This window comes from Arachis ipaensis, chromosome B4, assembly GCF_059453495.1.
Source record: "Arachis ipaensis isolate K30076 ecotype BB chromosome B4, ASM5945349v1, whole genome shotgun sequence".
NCBI classification, from domain to species: domain Eukaryota; kingdom Viridiplantae; phylum Streptophyta; class Magnoliopsida; order Fabales; family Fabaceae; genus Arachis; species Arachis ipaensis.
The window spans coordinates 131,083,020-131,109,872 of NC_142439.1; the positions used below are offsets into that span (position 1 = coordinate 131,083,020).

At 38.5% G+C, this 26,853-nt stretch overlaps 1 protein-coding gene and 1 non-coding gene across 2 annotated transcripts; one reads left to right on the forward strand and one right to left on the reverse strand.

Moving 5' to 3' along the window:
• Positions 1-272: 272 nt before the first annotated feature.
• LOC107634953 (5'-3' exonuclease family protein) lies at positions 273-4,087 on the reverse strand. Its single transcript, XM_016338286.3, has 8 exons — positions 3,702-4,087; positions 3,002-3,178; positions 2,653-2,823; positions 2,334-2,515; positions 1,793-2,033; positions 1,570-1,705; positions 980-1,446; positions 273-661 (listed from the first exon to the last, which is right to left on the reverse strand). The coding sequence occupies exons 1-8, from the start codon at positions 3,897-3,899 to the stop codon at positions 401-403; spliced, it is 1,833 nt and encodes a 610-aa protein (XP_016193772.1). The 5' UTR covers positions 3,900-4,087; the 3' UTR covers positions 273-400.
• A 19,762-nt stretch (positions 4,088-23,849) lies between these two features.
• LOC148569240 (small nucleolar RNA R71) lies at positions 23,850-23,957 on the forward strand. The gene has a single exon (XR_015882639.1). It is a non-coding gene; the product is annotated as a small nucleolar RNA R71 (small nucleolar RNA).
• Positions 23,958-26,853: the final 2,896 nt, after the last annotated feature.

Consider the following 26,853-nt stretch of genomic DNA (forward strand, 5'->3'; position numbering starts at 1 on the left):
TAGAGCGAATTATATAGTGCACATTTTTATTTTTATTTATTTTTATAAAAACAGACCAAGATAGTTGTTAACTTATTTTAATAAAACAGTAGTTGTACAATTATATTGAAAAGCAAAACAATACCTTCACAAAGGTCATTCAATTTTAAGAACCAAGAGAACTAGAGAAGAAGTGGTAACAAATTAAACTATTGAAGAATCGGATAAAAGAGATTACTAAGAAGTAAGAACTAACGAGTTGAAAGAGAAGACAGACAGAAACAGATACCAACATATCTATACTCACTATAAAAAAGTTTAGCTATTTATAACAAAATTGTAAGGTACTGAGGTATATATACACATTTGTTACTGCTTCACCACCCTGCAAAATAGTGCCACAAGAACCAAATATACAACACTAGTCAAATAGAAGGCGGCGCCTCACGGATTTCGAGAGGTTAGAACTTGATTCTTTCCTCTTTCCTTTGGAGGCTCCACTATCTTGGCTATCACTGATTTCCTTGGATGAATCGTCTGCTTTCGATTGATCTTTAACTTTTGTTGAAGGGAAGAATTCTGTGATGTTTAGCTGCAACCTCTTTGAGCTTGGTGATGCTGAATTTTCATTTTTATCTGATCTTGAGGATGGGCTCTTTCTTCTTTTCAACTCCTTCAGTTCCTGCAAAATTCGGGCACCAACGATATTTATTCCATCTTTCCTTAACTCTCTTGAAAGACTGATTATCAGGCTTCTTTGAAGTGCAGGTTGCACCTTACTCTCTAAAGAGCATCAGAACTTTTGATGAAAAATTCAAATGTTTAAGATTATATATGCATGTGTTTGTATCTCATTGAATGTAAAACCATTGTTTTTTTGCCAATGGTTCAGATGCTACACTTTAATCACTAGAGTGCAACTTGAGATTTATATGAGACGAATCCTTGAAAGAAAATGAAAATAGTAAGATAATTAAGCTATATGGGAAATGGTAAACACCTGTTCGTGCCAAAACCTTTTTACTTCTTTTGGAAAGGCAGCTGCGACAAGGTCCATATTTTCATCTGTCAATAGAAAACTAGATCCCTCATCCATGAGAACCTCGGGAACATCACAATCATCTAGTAAATCCTCTGTTTCATCCAGCTCTCTAGTACCTTGTTGTGGCGTGTCAGGTACATTTGATGGAATTCTATAGGCAACGTTGTTGAATGCTCGTTTCCACTTGACCACATAAAACTGATGTCCATATCTCGTCTTTACACGTTCCAAGGAATCAAACTCGTACTGTCCAAATAACAAATCTTCTGCTGTAGTAGTAGTGATATCTCTCAAGAAGATGGTGGACATAACAGGAAAGATCAGCCGCCGAACGTAGGATGGATCCCAGTTCTGATGGAAGTTTAAGAAATCAATCAGCATCTCAATATTAGGTTTTTCCCAACACATGCAAGGGCCATCCTTTTCTGAAAAAGTATACACTTGCAGAATGAGTGACAGATAGATACACTGGCCCATATAAACTACCCCAACAGCAAAACCATATCCAAAAAATATGTCATTGTTAACATCAATCTTGTTCAACATACCGGAGAAGTAACCATTGTCTTTATGTAAATACATATCAATGATTTCATCCTTTGGAAAATCTGGTTCCTTTGCAATCTTGTCGCAAACTTTTGTGTGCCAAATTTCTAGCCTTTTCTGCTCCTTATGTTTCCTGTTCTGCAATCCAAACCAATATCATTTAAGTGAAATTGAAATTTAGAATATGTTAAGTTTTATAATAAAATATTAACTGCAAGGTCATACCATATCACAGGAGAAGCAATCACATTTGAAACCCTCCGGTTTTCTCAGGCAACCTTCTTCGTCATTAGTGAGACAATATTCACAGGAAAACTTCGTGTGATCCCTTTTGCTGCCAGGATGCCCACAGAATGAGCAGTGGGCTTGTTTTTTATTCGGGGAGTTCTCATCCGTATCCATATAGTCCCCAGATTTAATGCTTATGGGAACTTGAGAAGTGTTTCCTTTGCCTATCTCATGTAATCTGCATCGAGTATCAGTGTCATTCCAGAAAATCCAACATTTCCTTCCTAAACATAATAGCTATAATATAATCACCGATTTAATGAAGAATATGAAGCTTGCTCGGCAGAGATAGATACCACCTAAAGTGTTTCTATCAAGGTCTAAAACAAACATCCTACGTGCGAAAAATCTCATAACGAGGAATTTCTTGAAATTCAAAACAGCAGAGGTTTTGTAATTTCTCCAATCTCAAGGGATATTCATAATCTTATTTACAAATTTCAGAGCACAAAAAGTTTTACGAATTGAAGGATTTTACCTATTTAATATATCATCTTCACTAAAAGCTCGAACAAACTGAAGAGCAGTATCAAGTCCTATCCCTCGCACACCATTCATATCATGATCATTTCCAACCAGAAGAGCAAGTGCTATTAAGTGTTTCCTCTTCAACCCAAGGCCAGCTTCAATATCTGACATATTGTAGCTCTCAAAGGGTTCCTGCATCCAATGAATTTCAATTTGCTTTTTATAGAAAAACAAGACAAATATCAAATAAGCTTCCAACAACCTTTTGTATGGGGTGAAGGGAAGGGTTGGTGTGAAATATAAAAAAATACAGTCAAGTACCCACTTACTTTGGAATTGGGGCGAAAACATTTTACTATACATTTGGCCCCAAAGAGAAATGCATCACTGTCAACTGTGATGCAAGCATCTACATGACCTTCACAATTTAATTGGGCGCAAAGTGCTTCGGCCTCTCCTTTAGCCTTTAATACAGGCATTCCAAGTAGTTCAACAAGTTCCTATCACCAAACAATATGTAAACACTAGAGAAGGCCATTTGAAAGAAAAAGAGTAGAAACCCTAATATAAGAAATAGAGGCAAAATTTGTATATGAAAGCTAAATGGCAATTGCCAAAACAATCTGCAAAATAGTTTCAAGTTGATTGAAACCATCAAAACAAAAATGATTATCGCACCACACATTCTTGAACACATTTTGTAAAAGCACTGTTCCTTTCAGCTGAGACACCTCCTTCAGGCACCGGCAAGCTAGTTAATTCAATGCCAGAAGACCGGAAAAATCTTGCAATCCGTGCCTCTGATTTCAACGGCGATGGAGTTCCATCAACAACAAACACTGGAAATGCTCCAAACTGCATAGGTCACAATGTTATCATCACAATCACTTCCATGCCATGTTTCACAATTCCATAAAACACCATACACAAAAGAGCAAAACGAACAATAATTTTAACTTTGACAGATTGCAATCCATCAACTACTCCAACGAGTAATTTAAGTTTAAACTAAGCCAAAATTAGTATGACGCAGAAATACCATATACTAATCAAGAAGCAAAATGGTAAACAACACATTTCATTTCATCACATCAATTTGACCAAACTAACCAATTAATCTCATTTTGTTTCTAATTCAATCAAAAGAATTCCCCTTCGCAAAATTACTTGACTTTCACACAAATCACATGCAAAACTAGACCATGTAAGAGAATAACAACACATTTCATCACTCATTCCTCTAAACTAATCAATTAAAAAATAATTTTTTTTCCTTTACTTATTCAACCAAATCACACACAACAAAACAACTAAAATGACATCATATTCAGCACTACCAAGCTATAAAAAAAGGGGTATAATGGGGGAAGAAATGGACCTTGGAGAAGAGATTGATGGTGCGGAAGAAGGTGAGTCTGAGGTGGGGTTTGCGAACATGATGAGCCTTTAAGGCAGTCTCGTGGGCCACAATCCAGTAAGAGAGGTCCACAGCCACTCGCTTGTTCCTCAAGAAATCAAACCCTTCGCTCCGTGCATAGGGCTTTAGTAGCTCCCAGAAATTGCCACCAACGCCCATTCTTTTCTACTCAATTGCACAAATGGGTGTCCCAAAGCATCGTCAAAATTCAATTTTGCATTCTTCTGAAACACTCAGTGAACGAGTTCTTGTGCCGTGTGTTAGGTTTTCCTCTTTGGAGTTGGAAGAAGAACAGACGAAAAGGGTGCGTCTGCTCTCTGTTGCTTTCGTTCTTTCTTTTTCTTTTTAATTTATTTTTTTTGGAGCAAGAAATATAGCCGTTGGAAGTTGTGCGTTATTTTTATTTTTTGAAATTGTAAGAATTTTCTTATTGGGCTCAACTTTTGGGACCAAAAACTCACAAACTACGGCTTGAAGATTAACCCAAAAAACGGGAAACCAACAAAAAAATTATCATCAGATTCACCACATATCTATGCTTCTTTGCCTCACCTCATTCTTGTGACCCCTAGTGCACCCACTTACTCATGCAATTCAACGCCAAGTGATCCCATTGCTTATTAAACTTAAATTGCTTATCACCTCTCAACTCATCTCATACGTTTTGGAGAAGAGCTTTCATGCATGCTGTTCTATTTAGCAAACAATAAAATTTTACGTCCAAGTCATGACCCTAACTAAATCCAACCAAATATTTTAAATTTATACACGCCTACTATTATTGTCATCACTAACATCACCATCTTAACTTCTTTTTTTTTTCATTTGAATTTTTTTTTCCTTTTTTTTTCTTCTCCTCCTCCATCATCATCATCATTGTTATCATTATCATCATCTTCTTCTTATACATATCGTCATTATCGTTATCGTTGTTATTGTTATTGTTGAATTTTTGTCATGTTGATGATGTTGTCTAATCCAAAATTAATTTTGGATATATTTTTGTTCACAATTCAGTCTTGTTTGTGTGCTTATTTTCGAACTGAGTTTATGTGTCGCAATCATTATGTAATTTCGGTTCATTTCTGAGTTAATTATGTCGCAATCCATTATGTAATTTCGGTTCATTTCTGAGTTAATTGTATCGCAATTATTATATAATTTCAGTTCATTTCGGAGTGAATTAAGGTGTATTTGGACTCGTTGTCCTGTACAGTTCAAAACTCTTTCTCCTCTTCCTCCTCATCTTCTACTACTTCTTCTTCTTTTACATCTTTTTCTTCTTCATCTTCTTCTTCTTTTTCTATTTTCTTATAATTCTTCTTATTTTACTCTCTTAAGAGGAATAAAACTAAGAAAAAGAGAAGAAACTATCAATCAAAAAAGAAGAAGAAACATATTAATAACGTTGTTTGATCCAAAATTAATTTTGGATGTGTTTTTATTCATGATTCAGTCTTGTTTGTGTGCTTGTTTTCGAACTGAGTTTATGTGTCGCAATCATTATGTAATTTCGTTTCATTTCTGAGTTAATTGTGCCACAATTGTTATGTAAATTTCGGTTTATTTCTGAGTTAATTGTGTTGCAATCCATTATGTAATTTTGGTTCATTGAGTTAATTGTGTCCCAATCATTAAGTAATTTCGATTCATTTCTGAGTGAATTAAGGTGCATTTGGGTTCGTTGTCCTGCACAATTTAAAACTCTTTCTCCTCTTCCTCCTCGTCTTCTACTGCTTCTTGTTCTTCTTTTTCGTTTTTTTTTCTTCTTCATCTTCTCCTTCTTATTTCATTTTCTCAAAATTCTTCTTGATTTACTCTTTTGAGAGGAATAAAACTAAGAAAAAAGAAGAAAATATCAAACAAAAAAGAAGAAACATATTGATGACATTGTCTGATCCAAAATTAATTTTGGATGTGTTTTTGTTCATGATACAGTCTTGTTTGTGTGCTTGTTTTCAAACTGAGTTTATGTGTCTCAATCATTATGTAATTTCGGTTCATTTTTAAGTTAATTGGGTCGTAATTGTTATGTCATTTCGGTTCATTTCTGAGTTAATTGTGTCGCAATCCCTTATGTAATTTCGGTTTATTTCTGAGTGAATTAAGGTGCATTTGGACTCATCCTACGCAATTCAAAACTCTTTCTTCTCCCCTTCTACTGCAATAACAGCAGCAACAAAAGAATAACAATGAGGAGAAAATACGCGAACGAGGAGGAGGAGGAGGAGGAGGAGGAATGTGAATAAGAAGACGACGATGACGTAAAGCCCCGTGCATGAACTGATGGGAAGGGAAACGACGATTCGAAAATTTAGCAAACAATTTCTTCGTTGATAGCATAGTCCAAACCGACAAGTAACCCTCTCAATCAAAGTTTAATTCAAATAAAAATAACCGAGAGTAATTAAACCTCGAGTCGTCTTCCCTAAGAACTAGTGACCACAAGCGAACAATTTTGGTTGTGAAAATCAACAGAGTTTTCAATAATGAAGCAAACAATTAAAGGAATAAAAGAACAATTAAAATTGTAATTAATAAACTAATAAAGGAATAAAAGAACTATTTATGTAATATGGACAAGTAATGCTTTAAAATGATGGAAATTATGGTTCAAAACATAAATGGAAACCTTGACTTGGGATGAGTTATGGAATCCCTTCCTTGCCAAAACCACAACTATGATAATTATGATGGACTAATCTCACCTAGAAAACCCTTAACATCAAAGAGTAAGTCAAGTGAGTATAATTGTTATTAATCCACAAATTCTAGCTAACTTACTAATTACCTTAGTAAAAAGCTAGCGTTAGTGGAAATAATTACAACTAACAACCTAAGAATAATCACTAAATGTCGGACATTATGACTCTAGTATTCCTTAAATTCATTTTCCCAAGCCAATGAGTGAAAATCTACCTCATATTTAAAATTGAAATTTTATCAAACACATGGTAGGCATATTCACAAAACATGACAAAATTAAAAAAATGCTTGAAACTATGAGCAATAAATGATCAAAATTAACAAGAGTAACTCAAACAAACATATATTAACCAACAATCATCAAATTCACTAACTAGAAATCAAAATTGCAAAAGCATAAATGTATTGATAAAGGGGAACTAAAATGTAAGAAAGTATAGAACAAGTAATGCAATAAAAGAGAAAATTAAGAAAATACTTACAATGAAAATAGTTAGAATCCAATATCAAAATTGGAAAATAAAAACTTGTAGTATAAAATCTAACTAAGCCCTAAGAAAAATTGAGAGAAAACCTAAGTTAAACTACCCTAAAACTACCTAAAAATATGCCTAAGTGTGTTGTGTAGTGTATGGTCTCTTGTATGGTTGCTAGCCCTTCCTTATATGCTTCAGCAACTTCAGAAATGAGCCAAAAAGCCTCCCAAAAGATGAGCCACGTGACTTTTTAATGAAGTCACGCGCTGGGACTTGTGCATACGCACAGGTGTGTGTACGCACACTTGCTGAATTTTCCACTTATGCGTACGCATAGGAATTTGTGCGTACACACACTTGCTAATTTCTGCACTTGTGCGTATGCACAGAAGGTTGTGCGTATGCACACTTGACTGTGTGCTCCTCCTTTGTTTTCTTCATATTTTCTCCCAATTGCATGCTTCTCTTCCACTCTTATCAAGCCATTCCTACCTATTACACCTGAAATCACTCATCAAAAATATCAAGGCATCGAATGAAATGAAAGTGGAATAAAATTGATTAAATTAAGCGCAAAATAGTATGTTTTCAAGATTAGGCATAATTTAGAGAGAAAACACAAAAGTATGCTATTTAGGTGAATAAATGTGGGTTTATATGATGAAATCCACTCAATTCAATCCACAATTTATCGTCAAATGTGTATTCATCAATTTCCTCACACTTAAATAATAGTATGTCCTCATGCTAATCACAATCAAAAGAGAAGGGAAAAGGGCATGCAACTACCTACATGCATACAACTATACTAGATATTACCTACTCATATCTACACTAAGGTCTCTACCGAAATTGGCAAACAAACAATAGAATTTCAATCAATCCAAAGTAATCCTTAGGACTAAGGTAAGGAATCAATGAAGATAATCAATGTCCAAAGATTTGACTTGAAGTTTTTAAAATTAATTCCACAACTTGAAAGAAAACCAAGATAAAAGATGGAAACATAGAATAGAGCAATTGAACCCCTCACCGGATGTATATACGCTCTAATCGCTCAATGTTTAGGGCTTAATCACTCAATTCTCCTTTAATCATATTTTTCTATAATTTGCTAGTCATCTAACAATCAACAAATACTTGATTCATAAATGCAAATATCACGAGGTCTTTAGAGGGTTGTAACAGGGTTAGGATAAAGGTAGGATTAATATAGTTAAGTGGACTAGTAGATTGGATCTTTGATTAGCTCAAGTATCCCACCTAATCCTATATCAATCTATTTACACCAAAGAAAACAACCTAACTTCCCATTCTTTTCCTTTCTCACATTCACTCATGCATCTTCTTTCTAATTCAACTACATATGCATTCTTTATGTAGCCTTATTATTATCATTCATTTTTTTCTTTTCTTTTCTTTTCTTTTCTCTCTTTTTTTAAACTAACAAAAGCACATAGACCAACATTTTTTTTCTTTTATCATTAAAAAGAGATGCATATGTTTTAAGTAATGAATGCATGAGTGTTTACCAAATTTTTCAAAATTTTTAAATGAACACCCAAAGCAACTTTCTACCAATATTTCTTCACAAATTCTCCCCACACTTGAGTAACATACACTCCTCAACCTAAACTAATCAAAGATATAATTTATGGACATTAATGATTTTGTGCTTACAATTAGAATAAAAAGGAATTAAAAGGCTCAAAAGTGGGTTACAAAGGTAGATGTAAGGGTATGGCCATGTGGGTTAGTGGGTTTTAATTTCAAAAATGGCCTTAATCATACTAAGTGCATTCAAAACATCAAATAGAGGACATAAAGATTCAAGCAAATCCAAGATCACAATCATAAAGGAGTATAGCACACAAGAATAAAATTTGTGGTTGAAAATGTGCAACCATCCAATAAAGCTCAAATCTCACTAGGTGTTTTGTTCAAACTCTTTTCTATGTTCCATAAAAATACTTCAAGCAAGTTGAAAAATAAGTTTTCAAATCTAATCAATGGAACGCCCTAAAAGAGATTTCTTAAAAATTCTTTTGTTGTTTTTACCAACTTATTTCCTATACTAGGCAACATGCAAATATTTACTACCATAAGGCTATAAGCAAGCTAAGATATATATATATATATATATGCAAACTAAACAAAGCGCAATGTAATGAAATACCAAAAACATAACTATTAAAAACTAGAAAGTAGTTGTTCATGCCCTGGGTCGAGCTGTATGACCCGGGCTGATTGACGACAAGTCGAACGACCTCTTCAGGTCAGGATTACCCGACCTCCTCTTAAAGAGTTCGGCCAAATCACCAGGAGAAGCCCAAAAAGGGCCCAAACAGAGGAACACGACCCAAGTCCAAAGGCAGCCCAAGCCTAGAAAGATAAGGACGGTTCCCTTAAAGATAAGGTAACTCCACTCAAAGATAAGATAAGATAGCTATCTTATCTCCAGAAAAGATCACTCTACAACATTATAAATACATTGGAGCACCCAGGTATAACTCATACTCTGATTCTACTAAAAACCTGGTTAATACCCTTGCTAACTTAAACATCGGAGTCCCTTGCAGGTACCACCACCCTCCGGTAACGAAAGATCAGCACCACCACCAAGTCCAACAAGTCGGGCACGGCGGCTCCAGCCACTATCATCAAGTCGGACACAACCGCGCCGACCAGCATAGAAGATCTCGTCCGAGATCGACCTACAGTTTCAGGTAACCCTCGGAACATTGGCGCTATTGTCGGAGAACCTGGAAGTCATCCCATCATCATGGCAGACAACCTTGACAATGACCACAATTCTGATTTAGAGAACAGAACGCCGCATAAGAACGCGACATCACACCAAACGATACTTCTCAGCCAAACAAAGACAAGAATTTGCCAAGCACAGGAATCATGGAAGCGCTTCAAGCTCAACAAGATCGTCTCAAACAGCTCGAAAAAGAGGCCGAGCATCAACGGGAAGCCAAGAGGGACCTACGAAGGGAAACTAAGCAACGCCGAGAGTTAGAGGACAAGCTCCTAAAGCTTGAAGCCGATCTCAAAACCAAGACTACCCGATCCAGTCATGAAGATAGCCCCCACAAGGATCAAGACCCATTAACCAAAGAGATCATGAAAGCCAAAGTCCCAAAGGACTTCAAAGCTCCCGACATGACCCCGTACGACGGCACATCAGATCCAAGCCATCATCTCAGCAATTTTAGAAGCAGAATATATCTCACCGATGCCTCGGATGCTATTCGATGCAAAGCCTTCCCAACAACACTAACAAAGACAGCAATTAAGTGGTTCGACACTTTTCCCCCCAGATCCATCACAAGTTTTGACGACCTGGCCAAGAAATTTTTTGCCCGATTTTCCATCCAGAAGGACAAAGCCAAACACATCCCAAGCCTATTAGGAATCAAGCAAGGAGATCGAGAGAGTCTTTGCAGCTACATGGAGAGGTTCAACAAAGCATGCCTGGACATACAAAGCCTACCAACGGAAGCAGCCATTATGGGTCTCATCAACGGCCTGCGAGAAGGACCTTTTAGTCACTCCATATCAAAGAAACATCCAACATCTCTGAATGAAGTGCAGGAACGAGTTGAGAAGTACATCAACATGGAGAAAAACTCTCGGCTAGGAGAGACCTCAAAATCCGGATTCTCTTACTCCTCCCGGGATAAGGAGAAAGAGTCCAAGAAAAAAGAAGATCAATACGGCGAGAAGCCTAAAAAATACAACAACTATACCCATCTCCGGGTGTCTCTTGTGAATGTTTACCGAGAAGTATGCCATACTGAAAAGATACCACCACCCCGTCCACTCAAAAGCAAGAAAGGAGGAGAAAATTGGACAGAATACTGTGAATATCACTGAATCTACAGACATCCTACCAATGAGTGCTTTGACTTGAAAAATGTTATTGAGAAATTGGTAAGAGAAGGACGACTAGATTGGTATTTAGCCAACAAATCGGATGAGCCTCGAAAAAGAAGAAAGGACGAAGAGGTCGGGCAAAGAGAACGACCACCTCACACCCCAGAGAGACACGTTCACATGATAAACGGATGATTCATAGGAGGGGGGATCTCAAAATCATCTCACAAAAGGCACCTCAAAGAAATATATCATGTCGAGGGAGGAGAAGGATCACCCGACCTCCCTACAATTACTTTCACCCAAGAAGACCCGGCAGGCATCATCCCGGGACATGACGATCCTATGGTCATCACTATCATATTGGCCAATGCAAATCTCCACCGCACACTGGTGGACCAAGGAAGATCGGCGGATATCTTGTTTAAACCTACCTTTGATAAACTCGGCCTGCAGGAGAAAGAACTTAGAGCATATCCGAACAGCTTGTTTGGACTAGGAGACACTCCAATCCAACTGCTTGGATACATCTCACTACACACAACCTTCGGAAAAGGAACTCGATCAAGGACACTCAACATAGACTACATTGTAATCGACGTAAGCTCAGCCTACAATGCCCTGATAGGTCGGGCAATACTGAATCAGCTCACAGCAGTAGTTTCAACTCCACATCTATGCATGAAATTTCCAACTCCAGAAGGGATTGCTACGATAAAAGGAGATTAGAAAATAGCGCGTCACTGTTACAATGAAAGTCTGAACCTCATAGGCAAAGGGGAAGAAATCCACACCATCGAACTCGGGGGAGTTCGAGGTCAGGAAGAACTTCGCCCACAACCCGAGGGTAAAATCGAAGAAGTCCAGATCGGAGACACCCCGGACAAAACAACAAATATTGGGGCAACCCTAAAGAAAGAGGTAAAGAAACCCTTGATACAATTCCTAAGGGATAATGTCGACCTATTCGCATGGAGGGCTGCAGACATGCCGGGCATAGACCGCAAGCTAATGTACCATAAACTGGCAGTATACCCAGGATCTCGGCCAGTACAGCAGAAGCGTAGAAAGCTCAGACCAAAAAGATTTCAAGCTGTGGAAGAATAGGTACAAGCTCTACTAGAGGCAGGATTCATAAGAGAAGTCAAGTACCCCCTATGGCTAGCCAATGTTGTCTTGGTGAAAAAGTCAAATGGGAAATGACGGATGTGCACTGATTACACCGATCTCAATAAAGCTTGCCCAAAAGATCCCTATCCACTCCCAAATATCGACACTCTAGTGGATGCCTCCTCCGGATACAAGTACCTCTCGTTCATGGATGCTTATTCAGGATACAATCAAATTCCAATGTATCCACCCGATCAGGAAAAAACCTCATTCCTAACTCCAAAAGCAAACTATTGTTATGTCATCATGCTATTCGGACTCAAAAACGCAGGAGCTACTTACCAAAGATTAATGAACAAAGTCTTCGCAGACCATATCGAGAAACTCATGGAGGTATATGTAGATGACATGTTGGTAAAAACACAGAGTGAAGAATCGCTACTATCCGACCTCACCAAAGTGTTCGACACCATAAGAAAGCACGGTATGCAACTCAATCCAGCAAAATGTACCTTTGCAGTAGAAGCTGGTAAGTTCTTGGGCTTCATACTCACACAAAGAGGAATTGAGGAAAACCTGGATAAAATGTCAGGCAATACTCGACATGAAAAGTTCGACCTGCGTCAAAGAGGTACAACAACTCAACGGAAGACTGGCAGCCTTGTCCAGATTTCTAGCCGGATCGGCCATAAGATCTCTCCCCTTCTACGCCACTTTAAAGAAAGGAAAGAGGTTCAAATGGACAACGGAGTGCGAGAAGGCTTTCCAGGATTTCAAATGGTTCCTGGGACAACCACCTATTCTAACTCAACCACGGGAAGGAGAACCACTTGTATTATACCTCGCAGTAGAAAATCAGGCAATAGCCTCAACTCTAGTTAGAGAAGACGGGAATGGCAACAACCCATCTACTTTGTCAGCAAAGCTCTACAAGGGGTAGAACTGAACTATCAAAAGATAGAGAAGTTCGCCTATGCCCTTATACTAACTTCCTGACGACTTTGCCCCTACTTTCAAGCTCACACCATCAAGGTTCGGACTAATCAGCCATGAAAGGCACTCTCCAGAAGACAGACTTAGCGGGAAAAATTCTACAATGGGCAGTCGAGCTATCTGAGTTCGATCTTCAATACGAAACTCGAACGGCCATCAAGTCCCAATATTTGGCCGACTTCATTGCTGAGTACACTGACACTCCGAGAACTCCCATAGAATGGAATCTCTACGTAGACGGCTCTTCAAACAAAACTGGAAGTGGCGCAGGCGTGATAATAGAAAGTGATCAGGGAACTCAAATCGAACTTTCCCTCAAATTCGGGTTCCCTGCTTCAAACAACCAGGCCGAATATGAGGCACTACTAGCTGGTTTGAAACTGGCTAAGGAAGTTGGAACTCAAAATCTTATCATCTTCAGCGACTCACAAGTAGTCACCTCACAAATAGCAGGGAGCTACCAAGCCAAGGATCCCACCATGAAAAAGTACTTGGACAAAACCAGCGAACAGCTCGGACAACTCAGGAAATATGAGGTCCGCCACATACCTCGGAAATAGAATGCTCGAGCTGATACACTCTCAAAGCTAGCCAACACCAAACCAGAGGCAACAATAGAAGCCTCATCCAAAAAATACTACAGAACCCATCAATCTCGGAAGAAGAAAAGGTCCTAGTCATAACAGGCCTGGATCAAGGATGGATGACTCCCATAATTAACTACCTCAAAACAGAAACACTCCCTACAGATAAGAAAGAGGTGAAGAGGTTAAAACGGGAGGCACAATACTACACCATCATAACCAATACTCTATACAAGAGAGGGATTTCAACATCACTGTTAAAATGTGTGCCGACTTCCAACACAAAGGAAGTTTTAGAAGAAGTGCACAGTGGCATCTGTGGCAACCATCTCAGAGCACGAGCTCTCACCAAAAAAGTACTCCGAGCAGGATTCTATTGGCCAACTTTGCAAAAAGAAGCAACAGAGTTCGTAAAGATATGTCCACCATGTCAGAAACATGCCAATTTCCACATCGCCCCACCAGAGGAACTCATCAGCGTAACCTCACTCTGGCCATTTTCAAAATGGGGACTCGACCTCCTTGGGCCCTTCCCTCAAGGATCAGGACAGGTCAAGTTCCTTATCATAGGGGTAGACTATTTCAAAAAGTGGATTGAGGCAGAGCCCCTAGCTAACGCCACTACTCAAAGAAGTCGAAAATTCCTATATAGAAATATTGTCACAAGGTTTGGGGTTCCTTACTCTATTACCACAGATAATGGCACCCAATTCACAAACGCAGGCTTTAGAAAATTGGTGGCCGACTTGAAAATAAAGCACCAATTCACTTTCGTAGAACACCCCCAAGCTAATGGACAGGCAGAAGCCGCCAATAAAGTCATATTAGCCGGGGTAAAACGGAGATTACAGGATGCAAAGGGAGCCTGGGATGAAGAACTCCCACAAGTCCTATGGGCATATCGGACAACTCCACACTCCACGATGAGGGAATCACCCTTCCGACTAGCTTACGGAATGGAGGCAATGATCCCACTGAAAGTAGAAGAAGGGTCCCCCAGAACGATCTTCTACAGTGAAGAGGCCAACCCCCAACTTCAAAAGGAAGAGCTCGACTTACTTCCAGAAATACGGGAAAGAGCTCGGATTAGGGAGGATGCGTTAAAACGTCAAATGGCCTCAAGGTACAATCAAAAGGTAGTACAGCGAAGTTTTGCCAACAACGACCTCATCCTAATCCGAAATGATATCGGAACGAGTCGACCTGGAGAGGGAAAACTGGCAGCTAACTGGAAAGGACCCTACCGAGTCACAGAGGTATTGGGAAAAGGCTACTACAGGGTGTCTGAACTCGAGGGGCGAGAGCTACCAAGGTCATGGCACGCCTGCAACCTAAGAAGGTATTACAGTTAGGAAGTAATAAAGGATCTTAGGCCAAAGGTGCACTCTTTTTCCTAAAAAGGTTTTTTAATGAGGCACCAAGCCAAGATCTGTAAAACTGCCTAACTTAAGGGGGTAAAATCTCACATATATATATTTCTCCTGTATGTCCACTTTCTATTTGAATAAAACTTTTCAGATTTTTGCTACAAAGACTCTCTATAAGTCGGCAAGGTGAAAACAAATTCACCGCCCGACCACGATGAAAATCAAATTCATCGTCCGAATTTCGACAAAGATTGGCAAAAAATGAAAACCAAATTCACTGCTCGATCAAAGACAAAGCTACAGGTCGGCAAGGTGAAGATCAAATTCACCGTCCGATCGCGACAAAATCGACAAAGTTATAAAAAGTAATCCATAAGCTGAGGCCTGGCCAGCTCTGACTAAAATGGATTACTAGAAATAACTTGAGAAGGACCGACATGAAGAAGTCGGACCAATCGACCAAAGCGACAAAAAAGTTATAAAAAAAAGTGATCCATAGAAAGAGGCCTGACGCGGTCTGAGAAAAAATAGATTGCTAAAAATAACTTGGGACAGACTGATGGTGCGGAATTTATAACTACAAACTAACCGGCAAGTGCACCGGGTCGTACCAAGTAAAACCTCAGGTGAGTGAGGGTCGATCCCATGAGGATTGAAGGACTAAGCAACAATGGTTAATTAATTTACTTAGTTAGGCAAACAGAAAGTAGTGTTTGAGAGTTCAAAAAGCATTAAACTGAAGACAGGCAATTAAATAAGTTGGGAATAAAATATGGAGAAAATAGTTAAGGTTTCAGAGTTATCTATTTTCTGGATTGACTTTTCTTATTAATTTATTCTAATCATGTAAGATTTAATTCATGGCAAACTATATGTGACTAGACCCTAATTCCTTAGACCTTCCTAGTCTCCTCTAAAATTCATCAACCACCAATTCCTTAGTCAATTAATTCCAATTAGAGGGTGAAGTTCAATTCTAGTTTATGTGCCACAGAAACTCTAATTACCAAAATATAAAAGGATTATATGTCATATATCCCGTTAAATTCAGATAAACTAGAAATTTAGGAGAAGTTGTTTTCAAGCTGTTGTTCAAGTAAAGAGCTTTTCCAAGTTATACAAGAACTCAATTAGAAAGAGGGTCATACTTTCGTTCCACCCAAATTCATAAAATAAAGAACGAAAACAATTCTTGAAATATAAATTAAAACATGAATTAAAATAGAAAAATAATAGTATCAATCCATACAATAGACAGAGCTCTTAACTTTAACAGTGGAGGTTTAGTTGCTCATGGTTCAGAGAGAAAATAAGGATTCTGATAAAATGTATTTTGGCTGAGGTCCCATCAAAAGTTAACTAATTGAAAATCCTTTTATATCTAATCCTAATTAATTTAAAATCTATCTTCTAAAACTAAGAATAATATATTTTCCTATTTTAAAAATAAAAATTAAAGTTTAAATCAGATTTAATTATAGCAATCAGCACGTCTTCAATTGATGGATGGGGATCACTTGCTTCGTAGGGTCCACGCCTAACTTGGAGTGGGCATAACCATTCTTGTGTGAATCTCCCTTGAGTTTCTACTATCTCCTGGCTCTAGTCTGTGTTTCTGGGCCAAAAACTGGGTCGAAACTCGGCCTGAAATCGCCCCCAGCGTTTTCTGCATTTTCTGCACGTGGCGCATGTCACGCGTACGCGTCAGTCACGCGCACGCATCGATGATCATCTTCGCGTGTCACGCGCGCACGCGTCAGGTACGCGCACGCGTCACTGTGCAACTTCGCTTTTCACGCGTACGCGTCAGTTACACACACGCGTCGCCATGGAAAACTCCAAATCACGCGCACGCGTCAGGCACGCGCACGCGTCGCTTCTTACTATTATCTCCTTTGATTCTTGTGCTGATTCCATTTGTGCAAGCTTCCTCTCCATCCTTCTAAGCTGTTCCTGCCCTATATAGCCTTTTTCTCTTTTTTTGCGGAAGCTCCATCAAATCCAACCAAATGCTACCTAAAATAAACAGAATTGCACAAGACTCAAAGTAGCATCCATAATGGCTAAAAGATAATTAATTCTTAATTAAACTTAACAATTTAAATGCAAATTCACTAGGAAAAGATAGGAAAGATCCTCACACATCAACCGACATGAAGAAGTCGGACCCGACTGATCAAAGCGACAAAGTTATAAAAAGTAATCCACAAAAAGAGGCCTGATCAGCCCTTATCAAAAGTGGATTACTAGAAATAACTAAGAAGGGACCAACATGAAGAAGTCGGCCCAAACCGATCAAAAGCAACAGACAGAGTTAGTAAAAAGTAAATCCATAAAAAGAGACCCGGCGAGGTCCAACTAAAATTGGATTACTAGAAAACAACACGAAAGATTTAACGAATGAAGTCAACCAACAGAAGGCGTGCGCTAGAAGGGACACAGCTCGACCCAAAGAAAGCCAGGACCTCACCAAAATCAAGTCACAAGTGTTCTATGAGAACACTAAAAAGAATAGCTGAACAAAGGCTAGCCTCAAAAGGTCACTTCGACCAAAGCAGGAAGTAAACAAACACAAAGGCAAAAAGCAACAACATTCTACAAACAAACACGTCAAGAAGAAACACGAAATTGTGATCATCAACAATGACGCCAAAGACTTGGAGCTCTCAAACGTGAATCACACTTTGTCACAATTCCGCACAACTAACCAGCAAGTGCACTGGGTCGTCCAAGTAATACCTTACGTGAGTAAGGGTCGATCCCACGGAGACTGTCAGCTTGAAGCAAGCTATGGTCATCTTATAATTCTCAGTCAGGCGGATTCAAATGGTTATAGAGAAGTGATAATTAAAAGATAAACATAAAATAAAGATAGAGATAGAGATAGAGATACTTATGTAATTCATTAGTAGGAATTTCAGATAAGCGTATGAAGATGCTTTGTTCCTCTTGAACCTCTACTTTTCTATTGCCTTCTTCCAATCATTCATACTCCCTTCCATGGCAAGCTTTATGTTGGGAATCACCGTTGTCAATGGCTACTTCCCGTCCTCTCAGTGAAAATATTCCAAATGCGCTGTCGCCGCACGGCTAATCATCTGTCGGTTCTCGATCATGTTGGAATAGGATCCATTGATCCTTTTGCGTCTGTCACACGCCCAACAATCGCGAGTTTGAAGCTCGTCACAGTTATCCCTTCCCAGATCCTACTCGGAATACCACAGACAAGATTTAGACTTTCCGGATCTCAATAATGACCGCCAATAATTCTAGCCTATACCACGAAAGTTCCAATCTTATATTAGAAACCCAAGAGATACGCATTCAAGCCATTTCTAGTAGAACAGAGGTGGTTGTCAGGTACATGTTCATAGGTGAGAATGATGATGAGTGTCACAGATCATCACATTCATCAAGTTGAAGAACGAATGAATATCTTAGAGAAGAAGTAGGCGTGAATTAAATAGAAAAACAATAGTAATTGTATTAATTCATGAAGAACAGCAGAGCTCCACACCTTAATCTATGGTGTGTAGAAACTCTACTGTTGAAAATACATAAGTACAGGGTCTAGGGATGGCCGTGAGGCCAGCCCCCAAACATGAAAAGGACTATGAAAGTATGATCAAGTGTATCCAAGTATGATTAAAAGATGAAAATACAATAGCAAAAGATCCTATTTATAGAGAACTAGTAGCCTAGGGTTTATAGAAATGAGTAATTGATGCAGAAATCCACTTCCGAGCCCACTTGGTGTATGCTTGGGCTGAGCATTGAAGCTTTTATATGTAGAGACTTTTCTTGGATTTAAACGTCAGCTTTTGTGCCAGTTTAGGCGTTTAACTCCAGCTTTTATGCCAGTTCTGGCGTTTTGACGCTAGAATTCCTATGCTGACTTGGAACGCCGGTTTGGGCCATCAAATCTTGGGCAAAGTATGGACTATTATATATTGATAGAAAGCCCAAGATGTCTAATTTCCAAAGCAATTGAGAGCGCGCCAATTGGGCTTCTGTAGCTCCAGAAAATCCACTTCGAGTGCAGGGAGGTCAGAATCTAACAGCATCTGCAGTCCTTTTTCAGCCTCTGAATCAGATTTTTGCTCAGGTCCCTCAATTTCAGCAAGAAAATACCTGAAATCACAGAAAAATACACAAACTCATAGTAAAGTTCAGAAATGTGATTTTTATTTAAAAACTAATAAAAATATGATAAAAACTAACTAAAATATACTAAAAACATACTAAAAATAATGCCAAAAAGCGTATAAATTATCTGCTCATCACAACACCAAACTTAAATTGTTGCTTGTCCCCAAGCAACTGAAAATCAAATAGGATAAAAAGAATAGAATATACAATGAATTCTAAAAACATCTATGAAGATCAGTCTTAATTAGATGAGCGGGGCTATTAGCTTTTTGCTTCTGAACAGTTTTGGCATCTCACTTTATCCCTTAAAGTTCAGAATGATTGGCTTCTATAGGAACTCAGAATCCAGATAGTGTTATTGATTCTCCTAGTTAAGTATGTTGATTCTTGAATACAGCTACTTTATGAGTCTTGGCCGTGGCCCTAAGCATCTTTTTTTCCAGTATTACCACCGGATACATAAATGCCACAGACATATAACTGGGTGAACCTTTTCAGATTGTGACTCAGCTTTGCTAGAGTCCCCAATTAGAGGTGTCTAGAACTCTTAAGCACACTCTTTTTGCTTTTGGACCACAAGCACATGGTTAGGGACAACTTGGTTTAGCCGCTTAGGCCAGGATTTTATTCCTGTGGGCCTTCCTATCCACTGATGCTCAAAGCCTTGGATCCCTTTTATTTTACCCTTGCCTTTTGGTTTTAAGGGCTATTGGCTTTTTTGCTTGCTTTTTCTCTCTCTTCTTTTTTTTTTTTGCAAGCTTTTCACTGCTTTTTCTTGCTTCAAGAATCAATTTTATGATTTTTCAGATTATCAAATAACATTTCTCCTTTTCCATCATTCTTTCAAGAGCCAACAATTTTAACATTCATGAACAATAAATTCAAAAAAATATGCACTGTTCAAGCATTCATTCAGAAAAACAAAAGTATTGCCACCACATCAAAATAATTAAACTGTTTTAAAATTCGAAATTCATGTACTTCTTTTTCTTTTTCAATTAAAAACATTTTTTATTTAAGAAAGGTGATGGACTCATTTTCATAGCTTTAAGGCATAGACACTTAGACACTAATGATCATGTGATAAAGACACAAATATAAAAAAACATAAAGCATAATTTTCGAAAAATAGAAAATAAAGAACAAGGAAATTAAAGAACGGGTCCACCTTAGTGATGGCGGCTTGTTCTTCCTCTTGAAGATCTTATTGAGTGCTTGAGCTCCTCAATATCTCTTCCTTGCCTTTGTTGCTCCTCTCTCATAACTCTTTGGTCTTCTCAAATTTCATGGAGGAGGATGGAATGCTCTTGGTGCTCCACCCTTAGTTGTCCCATATTGGAACTTAATTCTCCTAGGGAGGTGTTGATTTGCTCCCAATAGTTTTGTGGAGGAAAATGCATCCCTTGAGGTATCTTAGGGATTTCATGATGAGAAATTTCCTCATGCTCTTGTCCATGAGTGGGATCTCTTGTTTGCTCCATCCTTTTCTTAGTGATGGGCTTGTGCTCATCAATGAGGATGTCTTCCTCTATGTCAATTCCAGCTGAATTACAGAGATGACAAATGAGATGAGGGAAGGCTAACCTTGCCAAAGTAGAGGACTTGTCCGCTATCTTGTAAAGTTCTAGGGATATAACCTCATTAACTTCTACCTCCTCTCCAACCATGATGCTATGGATCATGATAGCCCGGTCTATAGTAACTTCAGACCGGTTGCTAGTGGGAATGATTGAGCGTTGGATGAACTCCAACCATCCCCTAGCCACGGGCTTGAGGTCATGCCTTCTTAGTTGAACCAGCTTCCCTCTTGAATCTCTCTTCCATTGAGCGCCCTCTTCACAAATGTCTATGAGGACTTGGTTCAACCTTTGATTAAAGTTGACCCTTCTAGTGTAGGGGTGTGTATCTCCTTGCATCATGGGCAAGTTAAATGCCAACCTTACATTTTTCGGACTGAAATCTAAGTATTTCCCTCGGACCATTGTAAGCCAATTCTTAGGGTCCGGGTTCACACTTTGATCATGGTTTTTGGTGATCCATGCATTAGCATAGAACTCTTGAACCATTAAGATTTTGACTTGTTGAATGGGGTTGGTGAGAACTTCCCAACCTCTTCTTCGAATCTCATGTTGGATCTCCGGATATTCACCCTTTTTGAGTTTAAAAGGGACCTCGGGGATCCCTTTTTTCTTGGCCACAACTTCATAGAAGTGGTCTTGATGCACCTTTGAGATGAATCTCTTCATCTCCCATGACTCGGAGGTGGAAGCTTTTGCCTTCCCTTTTCTCTTTCTAGAGGTTTCTCCGGCCTTTGGTGCCAAAAATGGATATGGAAAAACAAAAATTAATGCTTTTACCACACCAAACTTAGAAGATTTGCTCGTCCTCGAGCAAAAGAAGAAAGAAGAGAGTAGAAGAAGAAGAAATGGAGGAGATGGAGGTGGGTTGGTGTTTCGGCCAAGGGGGAGAAGTAGTGTTTATGTTGTGTGAAAATGAAAGAGTGAAGATGGGTTTATATAGGGGTGGAGAGAGGGTTAGGGTTCGGCCATATAGGGTGGATTTGGGAGGAAAAGTGGTTTGAATTTGAATGGTGAGGTAGGTGGGATTTTATGATGGATGGATGTGGATTGGTGAAGGGTTTATGGAGAAGAGGGTAGGATTTGATAGGTGAGGGGTTTTTGAGAAAGAGTTATTGAGGTGATTGGTGAATGGATGAAGAAGAGAGAGAGAGAGAGGTGGGGTAGGTGGGGATCCTGTGGGGTCCACAGATCCTGAGGTGTCAAGGATTTTTCATCCCTGCACCAAGTGGCGTACAAAACGCCCTTCTCTGCCAATCTTGGCGATAAACGCCAGGTTGCTGCCCATTTCTGGCATTTAACGCCAGCTTCTTGCCCTTTTCTGGCGTTAAACGCTAGCTCTGTGCCCCTTTCTGGCGTTAAACGCCCAGAATGGTGCCAGACTGGGCGTTTAACGCCCATTCTGCTACCCTTATTGGCGTTTAAATGCCAGTAAGTTTCTCCTCCAGGGTGGTCTATTTTTAATACTATTTTTCATTCTGTTTTTGCTTTTTCAGTTGTTTTTGTGACTTCACATGATCATCAACATACAGAAAACATAAAATAACAATGGAAAATAGAAATTTAACATAGATAAGTAAAAATTGTGTTGCCTCCCAACAAGCGCTTCTTTAATGTTAGTAGCTTAATAGTGGGCTCTCATGGAGCCTCACAGATATTCAGAGCATGATGATGGCCTCTTAACACCAAACTTAGAGTTTGAATGTGGGAATTTTGTTTGACTCTGTATTGAGAGAAGCTTTTCATGCTTCTTCTCCATGATTACAGAGGGAGATCCTTGAGCTTTAAACACAAGGGAGTCCTCATTCACTTGAAGGACCAATTCTCCTCTGTCAACATCAATCACAGCTTTTGCTGTGGCTAAGAAGGGTCTGCCAAGGATGATAGATTCATCCATATACTTCCTAGTCTCTAGGATTATGAAATCAGCAGGGATGTAATGGTCTTCAACCTTTACCAAGACATCCTCTACAAGTCCATAAGCTTGTTTCCTTGAATTGTCTGCCATCTCTAATGAGATTTTTGCAGCTTGAACCTCAAAAATTCCTAGTTTCTTCATTACAGAGAGAGGCATGAGGTTTATGCTTGACCCTAGGTCACACAGAGCCTTTTCAAAGGTCATGGTGCCTATGGTACAAGGTATTGAGAACTTTCCAGGATCTTGTCTCTTCAGAGGTAATCTTTGCCTAGTCAAGTCATCCAGTTCTTTGATGAGCAATGGGGGTTCATCCTCCCAAGTCTCATTACCAAATAACTTGGCATTTAGCTTCATGATTGCTCCAAGGTACATAGCAACTTGCTCTTCAGTAACATCTTCATCCTCTTCAGAGGAATAATACTCATCAGAGCTCATGAATGGCAAAAGTAAATTCAATGGAATCCAATGGTCTCTGTATGAGCCTCAGATTCCCATGGTTCCTCATCGGAGAACTCCATGGAGGCTAGTGGACGTCCATTGAGGTCTTCCTCAGTGGAGATCATTGCCTCTTCCTTCTCTCCAGGTTCGGCCGTGTGGGTTATGGTGATGGTCTTGCACTCTCCTTTTGGATTCTTTTCTGTATTGCTTGGAAGAGTACTAGGAGGGAGTTCAGTAACTTTCTTACTTAGCTGACCCACTTGTGCCTCCAAATTTCTAATGGAGGACCTTATTTCAGTCATGAAACTTTAAGTGGTTTTAATTAGATCAGAGACTATGGTTGCTAAGTCAAAATGACTCTTAGAATTCTCTGTCTGTTGCTGAGAAGATGATGGAAAATGCTTGCTATTGCTAAACCTATTTCTTCCACCATTATTGTTGTTGAAGCCTCTGTTGATCCTTCCAAGAGAGGTTTGGATGATTTCTCCATGAAGGATTATAGGTATTTCCATAGGATTCTCCCATGTAATTCACCTCTTCCATTGCTGGGTTCTTAAGATCATAAGCTTCTTCTTCAGATGAAGCTTCTTTGGTACTGCCTGTTGCTGCTTGGATTCTAGACAGACTTTGAGAAATCATATTAACTTGTTGAGTCAATATTTTGTTCTGAGCCAATATGGCATTCAGAGTATCAATCTCAAGAACTCCTTTCTTCTGATTTGTCCCATTATTCACAGGATTCCTTTCAGAAGTGTACATGAATTGGTTATTTGCAACCATTTCAATGAGTTCCTGAGCTTCTGCAGGCGTCTTCTTCAGATGAAGAGATCCTTCAGCAGAGCTGTCCAATGACATCTTGGACAGTTCAGATAGATCATCATAGAAAATACCTATGATGCTCCATTCTGAAAGCATGTAAGAAGGACACCTTCTGATCAATTACTTGTATCTTTCCCAGACTTCATAGAGGGATTCACCTTCCTTCTGTCTGAAGGTTTGGACTTCCACTCTAAGCTTGCTCAATTTTTGAGGTGGAAAGAATTTTGCTAAGAAGGCATTGACTAGCTTTTCCCAAGAGTTCAAGCTTTCTTTAGGTTGTGAATCCAAACATATTCTAGCTCTGTCTCTTACAGCAAAGGAAAAAAGCATAAGCTTGTAGACCAAGGGATCAACCCCATTGGTCTTGACAGTGTCACATATTTGCAAGAATTCAGCTAAGAACTAATGAGGATCTTCCAATGGAAGTCCATGAAACTTGCAATTATGTTGCATTAGAGAAACTAATTGAGGCTTAAGCTCAAAGTTGTTTGATCCAATGGCAGGGATTGAGATGCTTCTCCCATAGAAGTCGGGAGTAAGTGCAGTAAAGTCACCAAGCACCTTCCTTGCATTGTTGGCATTGTTGTTGTTTTTGGCTGCCATGGCTTCTTCTTGTTTGAAAAGTTCTGTTAGGTCCTCTATAGAGAGTTATACTTTAGCTTCTCTTAGCTTTTTCTTCAAGGTCCTTTCAGGTTCAGGATCAGCTTCAACAAGAATGCCCTTGTCCTTACTCCTGCTCATATGAAAAGAGAGAAGAAGAAAATATGAAATCCTCTATGTCACAGTATAGAGATTCCTTGAGGTGTCAGAGGAAAAGAAGAATAGAAGGAGGAGGTAGAGAAGAGAGAATTTGAACTTATCAAGGGAGATAGAGTTCGAATTGCATATTGAGGAGGAGTGTTAGTCCTTAAATAGAAGGGTGTGAGAAGAGGGGAAGAATTTTTGAAAATAAAGTAAAAGATTTTGAAATAATTAAAAGAAATTTTGAAAATTTGGTAATTGATTTTCGAAAACTAAGATTGGGAAAGAAATTAAGTGATTTTTGAAAAAGATTTTGAAATTAGAAATAAAAAAGATATGATTGAAACTTAATTTTGAAAAAGATGTGATTGAAAAGACATGATTGAGATGATATGATTGAGAATCAAATTAAAAGGAGAAAGTTTTTAAAATTAAAGTTGATTACTTGACCAACAAGAAATTAAAAGATATGATTCTAGAATTAAAAATTTTGATCCTTTCTTAATAGGCAAGTAATAACTTGAAAATTTTGAATTAAATCACTAATTGTAGTAAGGATTTTCGAAAATAGTAATAAATAAAAAAATGGAAAGAAATTGATTTTGAAAGGATATGATTGAAAAGATATGATTTGAAAAAGATTTGATTTTGAAAGAATATGAATATTTGAAAAAGTTTTGAATTAAAAACAAGATCTTCCCCTAGTGTCCTCCTGGCGTTAAACGCCCAGAATGGTATCCATTTTGGCGTTTAACACCCAAAATCCTACCTTTTTGGGCGTTTAACGCCCAGCCAGGTACCCTGGCCTGGCTGGCATTTAAACGCCAGTTTTCCTTTTTCACTGGGCGTTTTGAACGCCCAGATTTTTCTGTGTAATTCCTCTGCTGAATGTTTTGAATCTTCAATTCTCTATGTTATTGACTTGAAAAGACACAATTTTGAAAAAAAAATTTGAATTTTTAATGATGAGAAACAATAAAAATGCAACTAAGATCAACTAAACAATGCATGCAAGATACCAAACTTAGAAGTCTGTATACTAAGGACTATAACAATTTGAAAATGCATATAAGAAACAACAAAAGACACAAAATAAGAGAAATTAAAGATCAGAGCACTGAAATCATCAAGAATAACTTGAAGATCAATGAAGAACATAATGAATGTATTCGAAAAATGCAAGAAGAATAAAGACATGCAATTGACACCAAACTTAAAAATTGATACTAGACTCAAACAAGAAACATAAAATATTTTTTATTTTTATGATTTTATAATTTTTTTTGTGATTTTTTGAAAATTGAGTGGAAAAGAAAATAAAGGGATTCAAAATTTTTAATAAGAGTTCCAGGAATCATTACAATGCTAGTTAAGACTCCGGTCCAGGAATTAGACATGGCTTACTAGCCAGCCAAGCTTTCAATGAAAGCTCTGGTCCAAAACACTAGACATGGCCAATGGCCAGCCAAGCTTTAGCAGATCATTGCTCACAATAGCAAAATTGATAGAAATCAACAAGCTCTTGTGATGATAAGTTGAAACCTCGGTCCAATAAGATTAGACATGGCTTCACAGCCAGCCAGACTTCAACAGATCATCATGAAACTCTAGAATTCATTCTTAAAAACTCTGAAGAACAAAATAAAAAATATTTTTTGTATTTTTGAAAATTTTTTTGAAAACAAAAAGTAAAAAGCTTAATCATAAAATAAAATTACCTAATCTAAGCAACAAGATGAACCGTCAGTTGTCCAAACTCGAACAATCCCCGACAACGGCGCCAAAAACTTGGTGCACGAAATTGTGATCATCAACAATGGCGCCAAAGACTTGGAGCTCTCAAACGTGAATCACACTTTGTCATAATTCTGCACAACTAACCAGCAAGTGCACTGGGTCGTCCAAGTAATACCTTACGTGAGTAAGGGTCGATCCCACGGAGACTGTCGGCTTGAAGCAAGCTATGATCATCTTGTAATTCTCAGTCAGGCGGATTCAAATGGTTATGGAGAAGTGATAATTAAAAGATAAACATAAAATAAAGATAGAGATAGAGATAGAGATACTTATGTAATTCATTGGTAGGAATTTCAGATAAGCGTATAAAGATGCTTTGTTCCTCTTGAACCTCTGCTTTCCTATTGCCTTCTTCCAATCATTCATACTCCCTTCCAAGGCAAGCTTTATGTTGGGCATCACCGTTGTCAATGGCTACTTCCCGTCCTCTTAGTGAAAATGTTCCAAATGCGCTGTCACCGAACGGCTAATCATCTGTCGGTTCTCAATCATGTTGGAATAGGATCCATTGATCCTTTTGCGTCTGTCACACGCCCAACAATCGCGAGTTTGAAGC

Coding starts and splice junctions, on each gene's coding strand:
- LOC107634953 (XM_016338286.3), bottom strand. CDS start 3,899: ATGGGCGTTGGTGGCAATTTCTGGGAGCTACTAAAGCCCTATGCACGG. Junction 3,179..3,701: donor CCATCAATCTCTTCTCCAAG/GTCCATTTCTTC, acceptor TGACCTATGCAG/TTTGGAGCATTTCCAGTGTT. Junction 2,034..2,333: donor GAAGATGATATATTAAATAG/GTAAAATCCTTC, acceptor TACTCGATGCAG/ATTACATGAGATAGGCAAAG.